This window comes from Argentina silus (assembly GCF_951799395.1).
Source record: "Argentina silus genome assembly, chromosome: 15".
Lineage (NCBI taxonomy): Eukaryota > Metazoa > Chordata > Actinopteri > Argentiniformes > Argentinidae > Argentina > Argentina silus.
In genome coordinates, this window is record NC_139669.1 from 4,924,903 (window position 1) to 4,944,444 (window position 19,542).

Below are 19,542 nucleotides of genomic sequence, written 5' to 3' on the forward strand. Positions count from 1 at the left end.
CTGATTCGTGATTTGAATCTGGCTGCACTGTACTCGTGTATTATTATTATTATTATCCTGGCTCTGAAGTTATGGGAGGCAGAATGTAACTAAATAGAAACAGCCAAGACAACATCTGTGAGACCCTGAACCATTTAGCATCCTGTAAACTATGTTGTGTGACTAATACTGCAAAAGTAGAACCAGCCTCCACACCGCCTAGAGCTTCCTGCAGAGGAGCAATGAGGGTCATAACCAGGTGCTCCTATGGGTGCAAGCCCATTAATAGACTAGACTGAAACAATGACCTTGCATTTTCTGTTCCCCTCAACAGAGTCATGTTTTGTTTTTGTGTTTACTGTTGCAAATGGCTGACTCATACGTAGAGCACCATTCCTGCATCACCCAGAGGAGGTGTCCAAAGGGGCCATTGACTCTTTCATCAGAGCTATTTAACAAGGCAGTGTTGGATTGTCTCTGTAAATTCATTTACTGCAGGAGATTGAAATGTGGTCAAATGTGGGTGCACAGTGCTAAAGGCCGGGCTTCCACAACTAGGGGGAGAGTTAAGTGGCACTTCTCTGATCCCAATTCAGAGTTGCTCTTGATCAAAGGCATGGCACTCAGCCCTGTGTAGTCTGGAGGAGGCACACACCGACCGGCACAATGGAATGAACCAAGGGCCATTAATTCTACCCAATTTACCTTTCGTTTGGGTTTCATTTGGCCCTTATATAAATTCAGACCCAGCCAGCGAGAGCAAATAAAAGGATCCTTGTTAGGCGATCATTACTCTGCTAATTGCTTTAGGAGTGTGCCATCCACTTAAAGCCAAGGTCAGGGGTAGGGCGTGAAGAAGGAGAGGCTTTAATTTGTAGGCTCTAATGGAGGAGTGGCAGCCATTTTGGTGCGGTGTGTCGGCCGTGTCTGGGGGAGTGGGAGGTCAGAGATGTAAGAAATAGTGTAATTATCCTGGTAACCGGCAGTGTCAGAGACACTGTGATTGAAGATGGCCCCAGCAGAAGGGCTGAGGACATGGGGATCAGAGATGGAGCACAGAGCAGCCAAGAGTAATGCTACCACTGGTATAATAGAAAGGTCAAGGGTATTATATCATGTTTTATGTTCCTGGAGCTCAAATCAAGGCGGCCCATTTTCAATGCTATCTTGATCCCTGTGTCGTAGTCGAGCAGGGCACACCTTTGCAGATACATTTCCGTCAACATCAATTCTGATCTTTCCCTCCTGTTTAGCTTGGTCATGTATTCTCTCCCTGACCTACAACCAAAGCAATGCGCATCAATTCGCAGAATCCAATCCTTTGTCTCTGCCGCTGCCACAGGAGTGATGGTATTTGTCATGTGTGTGTGACTGTGTGTGTGACTGTGTATGTGACTGTGTGTGTGACTGTGTGTGTGACTGTGTGTGTGACTGTGTGTGTGACTGTGTGTGTGTGCGTGCGTGCGTGCGTGCGTGCATGCGTGCGTGCGTGCGTGCGTGCGTGCGTGCGTGCGTGCGTCATTCTGACTGTGACCCTGCTCTTGTGTCCTTCACAGAGAGAAAACGGACTTGAGCTGGACAATCGTCTGGATGACCGCGGCTACTGCTGCCAGCACTGTCGCCGTGGTTACCGCCACTGCCGCCGCTACCACGAGCCCCTGGGAGGCTTCAATCCTTACCCATACTACTACCAAGGTGGACGGGTCATCTGCCAAGTCATCATGCCCTGCAACTGGTGGATCGCTCGGATGCTTGGGAGGGTCTGAGTGGGCTCTCCAGTACTCTCTAGTCCCCACCGGTGCTCTCTATAAACTCTCCAATCAGTATTCCAAAGAATAATCTTTGTTATACAGTAGCAAAACATTCTACAGCATACCATTATTATCCTATCTCAAAATAAGCAAATGGACTGTCAGTCTGTCTTCACAGTCTAAATGGAGTTTGGGAGCACCTGTGTTATATCTCTTAGGGCATTCGATCTGCAAAGCTGTCACATTCCAATGTTTACCTAGCCATATAATCCTGTTGTATCCTTGGTGTGTCATCTGGGAAATAAAGTGCAATTTTGTTTCCGAAATATTTTTAAACCGATGTTATAAAAGCAAATGTTTTTTTTTTGTCAGTCTCTCTTCTTTGTCTTCATCATGGGTGGCTTATAAAAGAGGTAGAGATTGTCTAGATATGCTGCAGAGTATGAACACTAACAATGTATATAAAACATACTCTAGTTCTAGTAGTACAGCATCAGGCTATGGGCCTTGAACATTTCTATAGACTTTATTAGTTAATCGTTAGTAATAAATGTACTCTGTTTTGATGATCCATTGTTACTGTTATTGTTTTTGTTTTATTCACTGCAATAAGCATGTTTAGTCATTATCACATCATGTTCTTGATGCATTATCTACCTGATTATCCTCTCCTGTGTTTCCAATCAATTTGAGTCAACAAGCCGCAATAAAGCAAGAGTTATAGATTGGCTTTGTCGTTCTAATTCTTCTCAACAGTCTCTATGTGAAGTAACTATTGTTGTTTTACAGTACGCTGTATTGTTATCAGTGTAATTACTGCATGACTGTAGCAGTGCTACAGTTCAATTACAGCAATATTATCTTTTCCTTCCCTGCTCAATATAGTAGTTCATGCTAACTGTGTTTTAAGAGTGTTATATCAGCCTCATTTGAAATGCTAAGTGCATAGGCTCACTACTGTATATTTAATAAGAGAGAAACTAACCTTACAATCCTTATCATCATAACATAACCCTTCAAGCTAAGCAAAGATAATACATTATTCTATTCCTATACCTGTCCATTGTCATAGAATAGGATGTCTTGATTCTGAGGTAAAGAGCACAGTAGGTATACATAACAAACACTGGGATAAATTAATTACAGCTTTAGTTCTTTGGAGTTTAATCAAACAAAAATAATGAAAATTGGCAAAACAATGTAAAATGTTGTATTTTCATTTATTTATTTTTTTAATGTATTTTCAAGCAACAGTTGAAGTCTGTAGCGCAATAATGTCAATGGCCAAAAGCAACACGTTGAATGAAAACAGTGGCATAAGTTAACAAATGCTATAATTGCAAACACATCTCAAATAAACTGACAGCAGCTCTCTCGTGCCCCGAGGCAGTTCTGAAAAGCACATGAAATCTACGTTGATATGTATTTTGTTTCACTCTATTTCCCCCCTTATCAAGTCAAATGGTGCCGAGCTTATTGAAACTGACACAATTACCAACATACTCTAGTCGCAATACTCCAGACGCTAGAGCAGCATGGAGACTGGGTATAATAATTGTTGAGTTATCCAAAAGCTAGTGTTATGTTTGATAACCAGCAACCATGCGTTGTCGATTTCATCAAGGTCTCTGTGAAGATTCAGAGGCTATTGTGTAGTAAATTGCCATGGGAGCCATGAGAGTCATTTTGAATGGGACGCCTCACCTTGACTGAGGAAGGTAATATAGATATTACAGGAGCACTCGTAAGCTTTTCACACCAGTTGGGACTTGACTCCAGTAAAGGCCATGAAAGTCAATCTGTAATATCCACCTCATAATTGATTTGACTGTTAGTGTCTTCATGGATTTCATGAGGTAAAACAAGGCAGTGGAAGGTTTCACTGTTAGGCAATCATTTCAAACAATTTCCTCACTAACGACGGAACTGTCAATGTCAATTTGTCCATAAATACTGGAACATTTGATGAGAAAGAAGCAATCTCTGTATCTCTAATGCTACAAGGGAAAAGTAATTGATTCTGATTAGAGTCTGGTTCGAGTGTGGTGGATGAAATTAACGTAGTTTTAGTGAAGAAATTCATTTGAAATGTGAGTATAGCAGGTATATGCTCAACATCATCCTACATTATTTCAGCTCTAGAAATGGTAGCAAACATCAGATTAAGTCGTTTCAAAAGAAAACCCTCCTGTGTCTTTCGTGGATTTTATTCAGCTAGGAAAGGATCCCCCTAAAACCCCAGGATTAGGATTAGGATTAGCCACTGACAGGTACACTTGTGAATGAATTCCTTTTGTTGACCAAATCAAACCTGCTGTGTAATTTAACCTCAAGCTGTTTATTTTTGTTTCAAGCATTACTTATCCATTAATTTAGTTCTGGGGGTTATTCAGGGGGGAAACTGAGTTTAAACTAATATGTACACCCTCTATGCGTTGGGAGCCTTGACTGTAGTTCTTGCCCTATCAGTACTTGGTTGTAGAGATGTATTACTAGTGCCATCTTGTGGTATCATGAGAACATTGGTCATTCTGTAATGCTAATCTCAACGAGTGTCTCTTCACAATAACCTGTATGTCTTTCCATGTCAACCTGAACAAAATAAATGCATCTCCATACATTTCTGACTTAGAGCATACGCATACGTACTGATACCAAAGTACTGTATACTGTTCTGAAATTAAGGGTAGAGCCTATCCATAAAAAAATAAAAAATAAAAACATTTCATTTTAGAGCCAATACACAGCCCAGTGGTCCTCTGATTGCATACATATCACTGTGGACATGGGTTGCTAGGCAGAGCAGTTGGCATGGCGGCAGTAGGCCATGAGACAATAGACAGTGGTGTGTCCGTGTTCGCTGTGTTGCTCTGCCTCGGCTAGTGCCCACACACACACACACACACACACACACACACACACACACACACACACACACACACACACAAAAACACACACACACACACACACACACAAAAACACACACACACACACACACACACACACACAAACACACAAACACACACACACACACACACACACACACACACACACACACACTCACACTCACACACACACACACGCACACCGACGGCCTGGTGTTTGAATAATCTCTCTCTCTGTGGCTGCTGACATGGGCTGGAGGCGCCGTCGTGTCAGCCGTCATCCTTCAACGCCTCCCAGTGTGAGAGGCAGCGCGGCGCGGCAGTAAACACTTGCGCTCTCGCAATGTGTCACTGGCTGCAGGCGACGCAGAAATAGCCCTCTCTCTCTCTCTCTCTCTCTCTCTCTCTCTCCCTCTCTCTCTCTCTCTCTCTCTCCACGGGCCCCGGCTCTCCTCTCTCTCTCCAGGCTCCCTGATTCACTCACAGACCAGGAGCAGCAGCACAGACTCTGCAGCTCCGGAGTCCTTCATTAGCTTACTAACCCACCATCGTCTGTCATTATGCTACAGTGAGGCACGCTGGCTTTGAGCGGCCGAGCACCAGGTCTATTGAGGTGGGTTCTAAGGACAGTAGAACAGTACGGCAGCTGCTCAATGTGCTTTTGCTATGATATGGCTTTCACGAGACGCAGAATGGACGACACCACGTCGATGTCGACGGACAATGGACCGTGACTGAGGGCTGATGTTTTGCGTGAGAACACGTATTGTGGCTGTGGTTGCCTTGGCCGCTGCTGGCCTTGTTTTCAGAGTTGTTGTGTGTTAACCCCATGGCGATGCTAGAGTGTGTGGTCCACAGCTGTGCAGTGTGTGGGGGGGGGTGTAGAGAGGGGGGGTCGACACAGCAGCCAAGCCCAGCTGCCAGACGGCTCCCTCTGCAGACTCACACTCTCTCTCACACACACACACACACACACACAGACACAGACACAGACACAGACACACACACAGACACACACACACACACACACAGACAAAGACACACACACACAGACAGACACACACACACACACACACACACACACACACACACACAGCTCACTCCCAGCCAAGCCAACGTGCAATTCAGCCACTTCTCCCTACCACTCTACTGTGCAGGACACAGTGACAGACACCGCTGTCCCCAGCAAAAGCAGTGTCACATACTAATGTATTCATCCGCCCACAGCAACTGGAGGAGGACTTAGAGGTACAGTCCAATCAGTCTCTTGCCTACTAATGGCTTCATTCCAGCTTCCTAGACTGCAGCCTTTTCTTTTGTTCAAATGCCATGTTACAGACTGTCCATCCTACTACACTGCACAGCAATATGGCTCACTAACTTCAAAGCAGCGCTGCTTCAAAACCATTATCTGTGCAATAAAAGGACAATTGTCATATGTATTCCTTTGGATAAACCAGCACAGATGCTTCTAGTATTTTCAATAACATTGTTTCTTTTCTGTTTGTTGATCTCGATAGCTGTATCTGTAACCTTGGTTGAAAAGAACAGGCGTTTAGTGCTCAATTATGAATCGTTGCCAGGTTTTTTTTTTCTGTGTAGACATATTGTGTAAGGTTTTGGTAGGACCCAGGTGCGGTGCATATAAAGGAGGCAGACGAGTAGGCAGCGATACAAACAAAATGATTTCTACTAGAAAGTATAGTTGGCGACGCAGGATACAAACACGGACTTTACTCGAAAACAAAAAGGGAGAAAACAAAGTCTCCAAAACAGGACTCGTAAATGTTTCAATGGCTTCCTTCTCTCAGCTGACGAACACACTGTGAAGACTGAGCGGGGAGTGAAGGGAAGTGAGGGTACAGAAAGCATCAGTGACAATTAAACACTGGTGCAGGTGATAAGTCCATGATGAGAGAGAGAGTGAGTGAGTGAGTGAGTGAGTGAGTGAGTGAGTGAGTGAATAGGTGAGTGAGTGAGTGAGTGAGTGAGTGAGTGAGTGAGTGAGTGAGTGAGTGAGTGAGTGAATAGGTGAGTGAGTGAGTGAGTGAATAGGTGAGTGAGTGAGTGAGTGAGGCGGCACAGTGGGCGGCTGGAGGGAGACACCTAGGGACCACACTGGGAAGTGCGCCCCCATTCGTGACAATATTTGCTGTCGTAGGCCTTCTCTTGTTCTTTTTTTTCTACAGCAGCAGACGTAAAAGAGGGGGAGACATATGGCTGGAAACAGCCTGTCCCTCGTCAGAACTCCCTTCAAGCAAGATGTTGTGAGAGACATGGGAGTGTGTTTGACCTCAGAGGAAGTTGTGTTAATGCACATTAACCGAGGAGAAAATTCGTTTAGAGAGGCGCTCAGTATCCAGAAGGGAATAGCAGGATTATCTGTCCTTTGTGGCTCACAGTTCTCAGAACAGTCCATTTCAATAGTGTGTCATCATAAATAAACACTGCCACATGATTTTTTTTTTCTTTGAAGCAAAATTTGTTTTATTATTACATTATTTTCTTAAAAAAAATCTATTCTAGTTTCAGCATAGGGGGAAGCAATGGAAAACCCAAGACAAAGAGAGCATAATGGGCAGAAAGACAGAGCGGACATATCCCAGCATCTCACAGACAGTACAACAGAGTCCAGTTACCTCTATCCATTCATAGAGATCTATAACAGTCAGGTCTCAATGTAAAAAAAACTTGTTTTGGTTGTCAATGTAAATGCAAGAACATTGATTGTCACAACTTTGCATTATTACATTACAGTATTTTGTACAACATTCAGATAGTCAATGCAGAGAGAGAGAGAGGGAGAGCCCTTTGGCTTTGATATGAGCCTGATATTCACAAGATCTACTGTAAACATTATAAAGCATCATTAAAGCCTGTCTGTCCTCGGCTGCTGAGCTGAAGAACGCTGGTCTATTGGTCTCAATGGTCTGACCGTGCACACTCAAGCTGCAGCCTCCTGTAAAGAAAATACAACCAATTTACAACCAGCCATGCTAGCGCTCACGATCAATATGGGTTCACTTACACCGAGCTTCTGCAGGTTACCCTGGCCAATCAGAGAGCCTGCCTCTGAGGTCCTTAACAAACTGGGACATGGAATAAAGAGAGCACAGACTCCACTGGCCAAAGACCGAGGCCAGAGAGGGGCACCAGAATTGTAAGTACAAAAAAGAGGAAAAAAAACAGTAGTGGTCACTACTCGTGTCACTAGATAACTGAAGCTAGTAAAGGTCACATAGGTACTGATTGAGACTTCTAGAACCCCGACTGGACACAGACTGTGTGAATATGTCTATGTATAATTCTTCTGTACTACTGCTTGACTGTCGTATAGGGCAAAGGTATGTCCGCAACAAGGGGAAGAACCAAAACACATACAATACACATCTTTAAAAATGACAAATAACAGGGGGTATCTACAAAAACGTTAACATGATAACAATCATTTGCATTGCGCAACCACGGAAGTCCATAACAGAGAACATATCATCAACTCTGTGCTGATTATATGGAATGCTTAAAAATGAAAATATCAGCTTTAAAAAAAAAGAAGGAAAAATAAAACGACATATACAGTATGAGCTTCCTGTTATTCATTTCATATACTTTGTATATTTTCCCTCGAGTTTGCATATGTAAATAATAAAAAAATGTGCCTTTTTATACAGAATTTAGAAATTCACAAAATAAATAAATTTATTGTGGCCATAAATTGAATCTCAATTGTATATTATATATATATGTGTGTATATATATATATATATATATATATTTATATATTCCATTTCATATGAACAGGAGTTAAGCCTGCAGGGGATATTACTCTATAGCAGAAACTAGTAGACTCCTCCATATTCTCTGTCTTTCTCTCACTCTCTTCCTGAATTCTGCTGCTATATACAAACAGGTCTATAATTGGACTGTCCTAGTGGACGGAGAATGCCCATTTCCATAGTAACACAGTGTTGTAAGGCCACGAGTAATGGAGAGGAACACACACCTTATTGACTATGTGATAATAGAAGAGGGATATGGGGGGAAGAAATCACAATCCATTGATTCAAAACAATCCGCAGCGTCATGTTTTCCTCTCACAGACAATGACCTCCCGTAATGCAGCCCTCAGTTAAGTCTGTGACGTGAGTTTTTAGGTCTGATGTCTCATTATGACATTCCATACCTCGTCCATAGAGACAAGGGAGCCAGTGTGCGTAAATCTACTTCCTTAAGTCTGATTTCGCTGCGTCCTCATGAGTTCCATCTCCTGGTTTTGGTTTGCTGTGTTTTCTCCTCTTTGGAGGGTCCTGTTAGTCTCTATAAGCATTGACACAAGTCTGATGAGATGTATATAGGTAGGTAGAGAAAAGACTAGTCTAACTGGCACATGTGGTGGGGAGATCCCTGGTTATCCAATGGCTGTTCTCCTGGGGGACAGTTGGGGTGAGGGGCAGGACCACTGACTCTAGGCAGGCCCTCACTCTGTCCGATCAATGGAGCCTTCAACATTACATAACAAAAAATCCCTTGACGTTCAAATTTAGGCACATGATCACAATATCTGTGAGTAAACAAAAATCCTTGGGGCCGACACCTGGCCTACGTTGAGGAGCGACACATTTCAAATCCCTAGCTCGAAGATCAGATTATCGTCAGGAAGGAAAAGGAAACTAAAGTCTTTCTCAAAGCTGATTCCATTATCTTTTTCACAACAACGTCCTGCTCTAGAGCTGAAGAGCCCCTAGGCCTCAGCAGGCTCTGTCTTTATCTGGATGAAGTGGGCTGGGAGGTGGACGGTGACAGGCAGCTCCTGCAGGCCTTTGACCACCTGCTCTGGCTGCAGGGCCATCTCCCCACGCACCTCCAGCTCCTCCACGGGGGTCAGGCCCTCACTCGGGCTGCTTCCCTGGGAAAAGTGTCCGTTTATTGGGGACTCGCCACCAGCCATCTGCCCCTGGCTCTGGTGGTGTCCTTGGCCAGCTCCGATGATCACAGTTCTGTAGGTCAGCTCTGCCTCACCAGCCTCCATCTCCTCCTTCATGAAGGCGGCTTCAGCCAGCGAGGGGTCGCTGTTGACCAGGGACTGCAGGTAGTGGGGGTCCAGCATTTCCTCTTTGACCTGTAGGCCGTGGAAGTCCCCGGCCTTGAGCACGGTGGCGATGACGGTGCCAGGCTGCTGAGCCACCATGTGCTGGCCGCTGGCCGCGTTGAGGGTGACCAGGCGGGGGAGGCCGTGGCCGTTGAAGCTGGAGCTGGTGCTGGTGACCCCCGTGGTGGAGGTGGAGCAGAGGCTAGTGACCAGGAGCTGCTGGTGGGCCTGAAGGCTGTCTTGGAGGGAGGCCCCCTGGATGGTCAGGACGTCTTTACCCCCTGCCGTGGTGGAGGGGACAGTGTGGAGGATGACGCGAGGGGGGGAGAAGTGGCTGGAGTCTCCATTGGCCAGGCTTGGAGAGAGGGGGACATGCTGCAGGGTGCTGGAGGACGTCAGGACCATGGGGACAGACCCAGGCATGTTGATGGTTCTGAGGAGAGAGAGAGGGTTGGTGAATTACGGCTGTGATGGTAATCAATTACGGCTGTGATGGCAATCAATTACGGCTGTGATGGTAATCGTATAACTGTGTAAATGATGGTTATGGGTCTCGACGGTGGAACTAAATAAGCGACCGTTTATTTACCCAATAGCAGTAATGTAAATGTAACATTATGTACCTGCGTAGAACAAAATCTGGACTCAATATTGAACTTCATTAACAGCTTTCTTTATTCACCGTGCGTCCCTGTTAGCAATATTCTACTGAAAAGCGCATCTTATTTACCTTCACTGCTCTTGCCCCACAACTCCCTGGGCACTTCAACGGGTGCACACATATACGTTACATAATAGTTTTTACCCCTTCAGACGGTGACACGGTTATTTGCATGACAATAAATCGTTACCCAAAATGTCATGATCATCACAGGTCTATGGTGAACCACTCCATCAGACACCCACAACCATCCAAGCGCTATCAGCTTCCACAGCACATCCATTCTGTATCTGTAGTCTCAATCTGTCAAGCACAGACTGCTCTAGAATTCTATGTATCGAAAGGCACAAAGGTTCTAAGATATCTTGTGATAAAAGCAATTGTTCACACTTCGTGCACTGTATAGTTCAAAAAGTCCATACAACATAGATGCATTATGTTGTACCCTGAAGATGTACTTAATATCGTACTGATATTGATGTGAAGCAATATACCATTCCCCAGTCCACAGCTTATCACACAATGTTGTTTAAAACTCCACCAGGCTCCCCTGATCTGATCTATAGTAGTCATTGTTGTATGGAATTCAAGTAAGTAAAGACAACATACCAAGAGGGCCACTACAGAACATAGGGCCACAGCTTCCATACAAAGGATGACAAAAAGACTGCTGCTGGACTTTCAAGGAGAAATATGTCAGTACAAGTGTATGAATGTGTGTGTGTGTGTGTGTGTGTGTATGTATGTATGTGTGTGTGTGTGTGCGTGTGCGTGCGTGCGTCTGTCTGTCTGTCTGTCTGTCTGTCTGTCTGTCTCTGCTTGTGTGAACACTGAAAGTGTCTGCATAAGTCAGGTTTCACGCATACAAAACACACACACACACACACACACACACACACACAAACACACACACACACACACATCTCCCTCACCTCACAGTGTGTGCGGGGGCCGGCACGGCCGCCCCCTGGTTGGGCTGGAGAACGTGGACAGCATGCAGCAGCTGCTCTGCCTGTTTGCCATTGGCCTCCTGGTACACGCCTCCATCACTGGGCTCCCTCTTCACCTGCTTCACCGACAGTGTGTGCTGTCCATGGGCCTTACCGTGCCCGCCCCGGGGGCCCCCGCGGGGCAACCCTCGCCCATGGTGGTTGGAGCGCTGGCCCCCGTAGCCAGGGCTGGAGTCAGGCCCTGCGTCCTCATCCTCAATCACCACCAGATCAGGTGGCATCTCCTTGAACTGGTAGACCAGCCTCTGGCCTTCCACCTTAGCCAGGATGCCACGTTGGTAGTAATACCTTAGAGAGGGATGGTCATTATTATGCATAGTGATGAACATAGCAGTGCTGATAGCTAAGTGTTCAAAGTTCGATACTGAATGTTCAGTAGTGCACATAGGAATGACAGTCACGGCCTCAGAATGGAGCAGAATTTTCTATTTGCTTTAAGGTCAACACCATCGACACAGAACATTATCTATCTCTATGGTCAAAATGATGTAAGGATCTATGGCCTATTCCTCTCACCTGAGTGCCCTGCCCATGGTCTCGTAGTTCATATCAGGCTTGTTCTTGTGTTTTCCCCACAGCTTGGACACGGCCTTGGAGTCCACCAGCTTGAAGATGCCCTTCTCCCTCTCGGTCCATTTGATGTATTTGGGACAGGTGTTCTTATCCTGCAGCAGGGCCAGAAGGAACTCCCATAGGTAGATGGTGTTACCTGCATTGGGATAGAAAGGGATGACTCATGTTTTTAACATGTAAACCAGTGGAGGCTGGTGGAGATAGAAATTGGAGGATGGGCTCATTGTAAGGCATGAAATGGATTTTTACCCCTGATGTAAACATATCTCAATACTTACAGTACATACAGTACAGTAGTATGGACTGGGAGCTAACAGCCATCCATAACTCATTGTATGTAATACTCGTTGTATTCCAGAGGTTTTTTTACTTAACAAATAGAAACCGCAGAGCCGCAATTACAGCACTAGTTCCTCATAACCTATATAAATCAATTCTCAATTCTCGTCAGTGTGTGTGTGTGTACCTAGGTTGCGAAATTAATTGGATGGGGCCTGGCAGTAGATTACTCTTGTTTGTGAGACGGTTAGGCCAGAAGTGGTTAAAAACAGCAACCCCTGTAGCAGCCACTTAAGTCCCAGCCACCGTGACAGGGTGATGTATATGTGTGGGTGAACCCCCTCCCTCTCCGTGTGGTGCAGGAGGGAGGGAGGGAGGGATGGACGTACATACAGCATAAAAGGGTCCTATCAGTACTGCATCAGTGTGCCCTCCGGCCCACAATCACTTCTATTTCCCTGTGAAACACAGCACTTTGAGAGCATCTCATCAATTAGCCGGCCCTGGTCCAACCCTACAGGCTGCCTGCTGCCCGTATGGGGAGGGGAGACCTTGCCTTTGATTGGCTCTTTTAGAGAGGCAAGCTGGTTAGAATCCTCACCTTTGCCTTCCTTGCTCTTCTTTCTCAGCGGCAGGCTGGGATTGGTGATGGGGGAACAGGGTCGCACCGCCCTCGGCTTGCGCACTAAGACGAGACCAGAGATGCACGTGGAGGTCAACACAACGGCGCCCAATTACGCACATCACCGTCAACGGCCAAACAAAAATAATTGGCTGCGCTATCCGTGAAAGTGATAAAGAATTTTGTTAGAACATCTGACAGTGTACTAAGGCTGCCCCCTACAGCCCAGGAGGACAACTGCAGTACCTTTGGTTTTCCTCTGTGGTTTGGTGATGATCCTCTGAGGGATCTCGTCCATGGACGATGTGTCCTCGTCCAGTGACACATCCAGGCAGCCGTTGGACATCTGGTCTGGCCGCAGGGGGGTGTAGGTGAGTTCAGACTCCAACAGGGTCCCATAAGTGTGAACTACACAATGAGCAGATATAATAACAGAAATTAGAGTACATAAAGACAATACATACAAATAGTTGTCATCAAGAACATCTAGAACATCCTTCTAAGTGGTTTAAAGTGGCTTAGACTACTTCTTAGAACTTGGATTAAGACAAACAACACTTAGAATATTGAAGTAATATATGCCATTATAGCTGACGCTTTTATCCAAAGAGACTTACAATGCAGTGAGTGCATATATTTTTCAGTATATATGGTCCCAGCGGGAATCAAACCCACAACCTTAGCATTGTTAACGCCATGCTCTACCAACTGAGCCACAGAGGACCAAGGTGACACCAGGGTATCCGAATATTCCCACCTACCCCCTAAATACACACACACACACACACACAGAGAGTGAGAAGCAACAAAAGCAGTCTGTCTTACTCATGCGTTTCTCATCCAGGATGTTGTTGGGAGACTCCATGTTGAGAAGGGCTGCTGCTGCCTCACTGGTCTCCATGCTGTCATCTGTGCCTGAGACCGTTGTTTCTATTGGACCAATCAGACATGAGTAGTCATCAGAATATGGACCACATGTACAGTCACCCCTGAGTGTAGGCTCCTACAGTATATTTCCACCAATTTCCACCGATTTTTACTTTCTTTTTTACTGCATAACCATATATGGCATTGTAACGGATCAGGGTCCTTTCAGGTGAATTATCCCATCGTCCCCTGTAGCCTCCATCCCCTTTACCTGATAGGCCGACGTCTCCGACCATGATGGGTTCCTCCACCACGTGGAGGGTGGTGTCCACCATGATGCCGTTCACCTCGTCACATTCCAGGCCAGAGTACACCTGCATGAGGTCCGCCGCAGGGACCTGCTCCACGATCACCGCCGGGAATACTGATGGGTCATCCAGCTGGACGCACAGAGACACCAACAGAATACACACACACAGAGGGACAGACATGAGACATTGTAACCAAGGGCAACTGCGGAAGATCAAAGTATTGTACTCGTCATTCGTCTGATCTGTTTTTCTATGATGGACAAAATTGCTAAAATGGTCCTGTAATTGATTGTATGTTACAGTAAATTATACAGATTTTAAACTGACTTGAGTGACAAGATTGAGTGCTCATTTCAAAAGTGTTTCAGCGGTCCGCTGAGACATTCCTGTGCAGACTGAAATCAGCTGCTTCACTTGGCCTGCTCCTGGTGCGAAGCTAATCACACGCTTTCAGATTATGTAAACTCAATTGAAAGCCATAGAGATTAATAGTGAATACTGTCAACCGGTTCCCTTATCATGCCCCTGCCTCCTGCTGGAAATTCCAGGCATGCCTACTCATTTCCAGTACAGCATTTCTCAACACGCGAAGGAGTGGAAGAACTAAGGAAATTGCCAAAGCTAGGGACAAACAGTAGAGGACACCGTATGAAAACACAGCACACATGGGAACCCGTTCAACACTGTCCAGAGTCAACTACCCACGCCAGAGTCAAAGACAGAATGAGGGCAAGCTCTTTGTGTGACTCTGACTCAGGGGGCCTTGTGGAGTAAACACACTGTTTTTCTTTTCTGTTAGCATGCTGGATGATTAACTGAGTGTTATTTTCCTGCTTTCAGCAGCACCAGAGAAAGAGATTTTGTTTTTACACAGTAAGGCCATTATAACTCCAGCTCTGAGAGAGCACAGGTTGGGCAGGACTCACAGCTAACAGAGCTAGGCTAAGCTACTATGCAAACTGGACACGGTTCATACTTCTACACTTCAAATTTGAAGGCTCATATGTTTGAGAAGATTTTAGTGTCAGTTACAGCCTAATACCAGTAGGTGGTAGCAGAGTACACGTCACTGAACTGACTATGATAGCACATAAAAGCAGCAGATGCAACTACACTGCATTGTCTACCCAATACAAAGTTCATGTGATTTCATACATTATAAGACAGCTATAAGTGACAAAGTACCTCGTCACATCTAATGGCCAATAATGAAATAATGTATTGAATTTGAGTGATGAATAGGGTTAAGTCACATACTTCAACAACCTCCTGACTTGAGTAGATACCTTCAATCACTGAAAACAACTGCCATGTGGCATGTTAAAGATTCTCCGTTTTATGGTCATTGATGTGGGAGGGTCTCTCTGTATAAAGGGTCATCTGTCTGTCTCTTTTCTAAAGCACAAGTCTCCATTGTTGTGATGAACCCCGTGGCATTCCAGGTGCCTGAGCCTTCAGCCTGAGGGACTGGAGTCCAAGGCTATATTCACTCCACGCTACACTTTAACTAGTGAATTAACAGACCAGCAGCTCGCTGCTACGCATCAGGACAGCACTGTGTTTAATGATTAAACTAAAGACCAGGCTAGGAGTCATTACCAAACAATAATGGCTACATGTAAACATATCTGTGGGTTGACTTCATAGACTGCTATAGTAACTTCTCAGACACTGTTATCTATTCGTTCTCAGAACGGCATCCAACCAACATGTTAATATTTCCATGGTATCAGCACTAATGCTAGACTGTAGGCTTCAAGACCACTTGGGACTACTGAGAATGCAGAATTTTGCTTTGACTGCAAAAACTAAAAACATCTTATTGACACATAGGGCATGTTTCTCTCTGTTCTTAGCCTGTAGCAGACACAGTAGATATGTCTTGACAGTTGGGAGCCTGATCTCACCCTCCCCCGTCTGGACTTACTGATGCATGCGTCCTTGAGTGTGTGTGTGTGTGTGTGTGTGTGTGTGTGTGTGTGTGTGTGTGTGTGTGTGTGTGTGTGTGTGTGTGTGTGTGTGTGTGTGTGTGTGCGTGTGCGTGTGCGTGTGCGTGTGCGTGTGCGTGTGCGTGTGCGTGTGCGTGTGTGTGTGTGCGTGCATGTGTGGAGCCAGACATAAGGAGTACCAGTGAGTCTGCTGGGCTTCTGTGCATTAACACCAGGATAGTCTCCCCTCCTCCTCCTTTACCAGAACCAGACAGGCTGAATCCCACACAAAGTCTGCTGACACAGCAAAAGATGTCTGGTGCTAATACTGCTGCCTCCACTGTTGTGATCCCGTAGGACTAAGTTTTCACCAAGAACACCTGGAAACTGGTTGCCCAGTTTCATGCAAAACAAAGGTGCAGAATAGGACAATACTGCAGGCAAACAGTAAACAAGGTTATGACAATGATACAGAGAAACACAAGAGATTATTAAGTTGTTAAACAGAGATACACCGTTTGTAAGTAGGATGAGAGAAGAGGCATTATTATATACAGCAGGAATTGCTGCTACAAAATTGCCGCTAAACAGTGCCAGTATAGAATACATAACTTTGTCTTGATTTTTCAAAAGATACACATTTGTCTTTGCTCTCTGAGCATGAATAAACAAGCCAGACTGACTCCATCTTCCTCTTTGTTGCCCTCAACAGTGTTTCTAATAGGGGAAACCAGAGATAGGAATCAGGTCCTATTTGCATCTCTGAGTTCCCTGTTACGACTTTGAAAGCAAGGCCATCTGTGTGAAAGGTTCCCCAACACCCCACTCTGTTCTGCTTTACCTGCCTGCTGCTACCTTTGTGCTCTTCACAGCACCCACATGACGCAGTTTGAGGAAGTCATCTGGCCATGTTTAAACTCACAGAAAAACTAAAAGTCAAAACGTATCTCAAGTGTTTTTTCCATGAATGAATATTAACACGTTAAAGTGACTGAGATGTGTGGGTGACAGCATCCTTCCATTAACCTCGACTAGCAGCGTTCAGCCTCTGATCCACCACACGTCATTTTGCAGTCATTACGTGACAGCCTGAATCAAGGAGCCACATATTGACTGTAGAATAATAACAGTCCAGCAGGCTGGCTGTGGCTCTCTGATTCCAACAGCCCTCATATGGAAAATAAACTGTCATTCTCTACTACCATTTCTACTACTAGTCTCCTACCTTAAGGGAAAACAACATGGCTGATTCGTTAGCATTAGCGTTAACAATAAGTATGTTACCCCAGAACTATTTTGAGAGTATATTTAGGGCTACCAGGTGAAGGGGTGCATAATCGCAGTGTAATTGACTGAGTGGGTGTGGGGAGGAACCAAGAAAGGCCTGTGTTATTTTGGAACAATGCAGGGCTTTACAGTGGAATTAGCCTGTCACCTCACAAACAGCCTAACTGGTCTGTCAGGTTAGGCCTGAAGCAGAGCCATTCAGGCAAGGGGATCCAGTGACGACTTGTCCCTACACACACAAAAGCACGCTCGTACACATGCCACACGCACGCACGCACGCACGCACGCACACACGCACACACACACACACACACACACACACACACACACACACACACACACAGCCTGCTCCACAGGATTCAGACAAGGATGTGGGAGTAAGATAAACGCACACCTCGACACTAAAAAACGCGCAGAGACACAAACGGCTCACAAACGGTAACCTTTGTACCTTAAGTTTACTCCTGGAAAAGCCCAACCCTTTCCTCCCACACTCCTTCAAGAGTCCCAACTCCAGGACTCTCACACTTTCCATCTCTGCCTTGCCAGCAGCCCACACTCCACATCCCTCCCCCTCCCTCTGCCATCCCCTCCTCCTACTCCCCCTTCCCTCTTCTCCTCCCCCCATCACGGCAGCAAGACAGGGATCAAAGGCTCTGACCATCGGCTACACTGTTTTTACCCCTTCTGCCATCTTGTTTTCCTGAGCTTGTTTTTCTGTGTAGGGATTAAAGCCTGTAGATTATAGTGAAAGGTCCTCTGGTCCACTTGTAAACTGTATTTATACCTTCTTTTTTTTTTTTTAAATCCCCATGGACACTAATTTAATCAACCTATGTTAAATCAAAATGTTGAGCATAAATCACAAGACAATTCTGCATTATTTGTGTTGCGAATAAAACAGAATAAAACAGCTTAAACCCCTACTGACAAACTCCCATGTGATAGGTACCTGGTTGATTTCATCCATCCCATTACTGGCAAACTCAAACACCAGCTCATTGGGTTGTACTGCAGTCGTCATGGTGATGGAGGTGAGACGGTGGGACGCAGGCTGACAGAGAGGGTTCCTACCCGTCCTGGGACTGTCGGGTTGACCGGAAACCCACGAGGCTCCGGTGGAGCTGACTGCTGAGGTAGTAGTAGGGCGAGTTCACGAACAAAGAGCCACTGTGGGTAACATAAAATGGCTTCCCAATCTTCAGTGACCTCACTCCTTCTCTCTGTTTTTGGCTGCTATGGTGTGGAGCACTGTGCCTGGGAGACCCAGAGTTCAGAGGAGAGCCTCAGCCTAGACGGAGGCAGCCTCTTCCCTCTCTGATGCTGCGCCTGGGTCCTGCTCGGTCCTGTTCACCTGGCTATGCTGAAGGGTGTCTGCAGCATCTAAACCTGCCATGGGAGAGAGAAGAGAGGGAGAGCACAGGTCAGGAAACAGGTCAGGAAACAGCAGTACATCAGTTTCAGCTCAGTTTTTTAGAGTAGCACTGTGTGTGTGTGTGTGTGTGTGTGTGTGTGTGTGTGTGTGTGTGTGTGTGTGTGTGTGTGTGTGTGAGTGTGTCTGTGTGTCTATGTGTGCGTGCGTGTGACAACCTACACAGAGTGTGTGTGTGTGTGTGTGTGTGTGTGTGTGTGTATGTGTGTGTGTGTGTGTGTGTATGTGTGTGTGTGTGTGTGTGTGTGTGTGTGTGTGTGTGTGTGTGTGTGTGTGAGAGGCTCACACAGCCAATGCAGTATGCATATGTGTGTCAGGCTAAGGAATTTGTATGTCTGAGAGCTACAGTCTGCGGCAGACATTTGGGGCCTGACTGACTGAAAGGCTGCTGGTTCTAGTGGAGAATTCAGATCAGTAGCTCATTCTTGGCTCAGAGGGCCCAAACCGCCTGCCTGCCTGCCTGCCTGCCTGCCTGCCTGCCTGCCTGTCTGCCTGTCTGCCTGCCTCCCTGTCAAGATCCCTCTCAGTCTCTCACAGCAGAATCAAGACCAGCACATGGAAAAAATGCACCCGCTCTCCAGAAATATCACTAGGCTTCACACTCAGTTACTCTTCCGCCCTAATTTCTGTTCCCTTCGCAAATATGTCACATTCAATCGATGCCTCTCCCTGGTTAATAAATATATTGATCCTTAAAGCCTAATCAAAATGATAAGGATTAAGATACTGTCATATTTCATCATATGTAAGGTCAGGGTAGAGTTTATCAAGATGGATAGCATTGCTATAGACATTACAACAGAAATAAAAGAATTCTATATTTGTTTTGCCTTTTGCATAAACTTTCTTCTGTTTAGCCTGGCATGAA

At 45.7% G+C, this 19,542-nt stretch overlaps 2 protein-coding genes across 2 annotated transcripts in view; one reads left to right on the forward strand and one right to left on the reverse strand.

The window, feature by feature from the left end:
- Positions 1–2,455, forward strand: part of tnmd (tenomodulin) — a 35,177-nt gene extending 32,722 nt beyond the window's left edge. Inside the window, exon 7 of the mRNA XM_083686554.1 lies at positions 1,536–2,455. Coding sequence (XP_083542680.1) covers positions 1,536–1,745 — 210 coding nt within the window. The 3' untranslated portion in view covers positions 1,746–2,455. The remainder of the gene's footprint in view (positions 1–1,535) is intronic.
- A 5,934-nt stretch (positions 2,456–8,389) lies between these two features.
- elf1 (E74-like ETS transcription factor 1) overlaps positions 8,390–19,542 on the reverse strand; it is a 28,426-nt gene continuing 17,273 nt past the window's right edge. Inside the window, exons 2-9 of the mRNA XM_083686156.1 lie at positions 18,195–18,631; positions 13,988–14,156; positions 13,675–13,779; positions 13,096–13,257; positions 12,829–12,912; positions 11,892–12,084; positions 11,298–11,663; positions 8,390–10,137 (exon numbers count right to left, since the gene is read on the reverse strand). Coding sequence (XP_083542282.1) covers positions 9,357–10,137; positions 11,298–11,663; positions 11,892–12,084; positions 12,829–12,912; positions 13,096–13,257; positions 13,675–13,779; positions 13,988–14,156; positions 18,195–18,266 — 1,932 coding nt within the window. The 5' untranslated portion in view covers positions 18,267–18,631 and the 3' untranslated portion in view covers positions 8,390–9,356. The remainder of the gene's footprint in view (positions 10,138–11,297; positions 11,664–11,891; positions 12,085–12,828; positions 12,913–13,095; positions 13,258–13,674; positions 13,780–13,987; positions 14,157–18,194; positions 18,632–19,542) is intronic.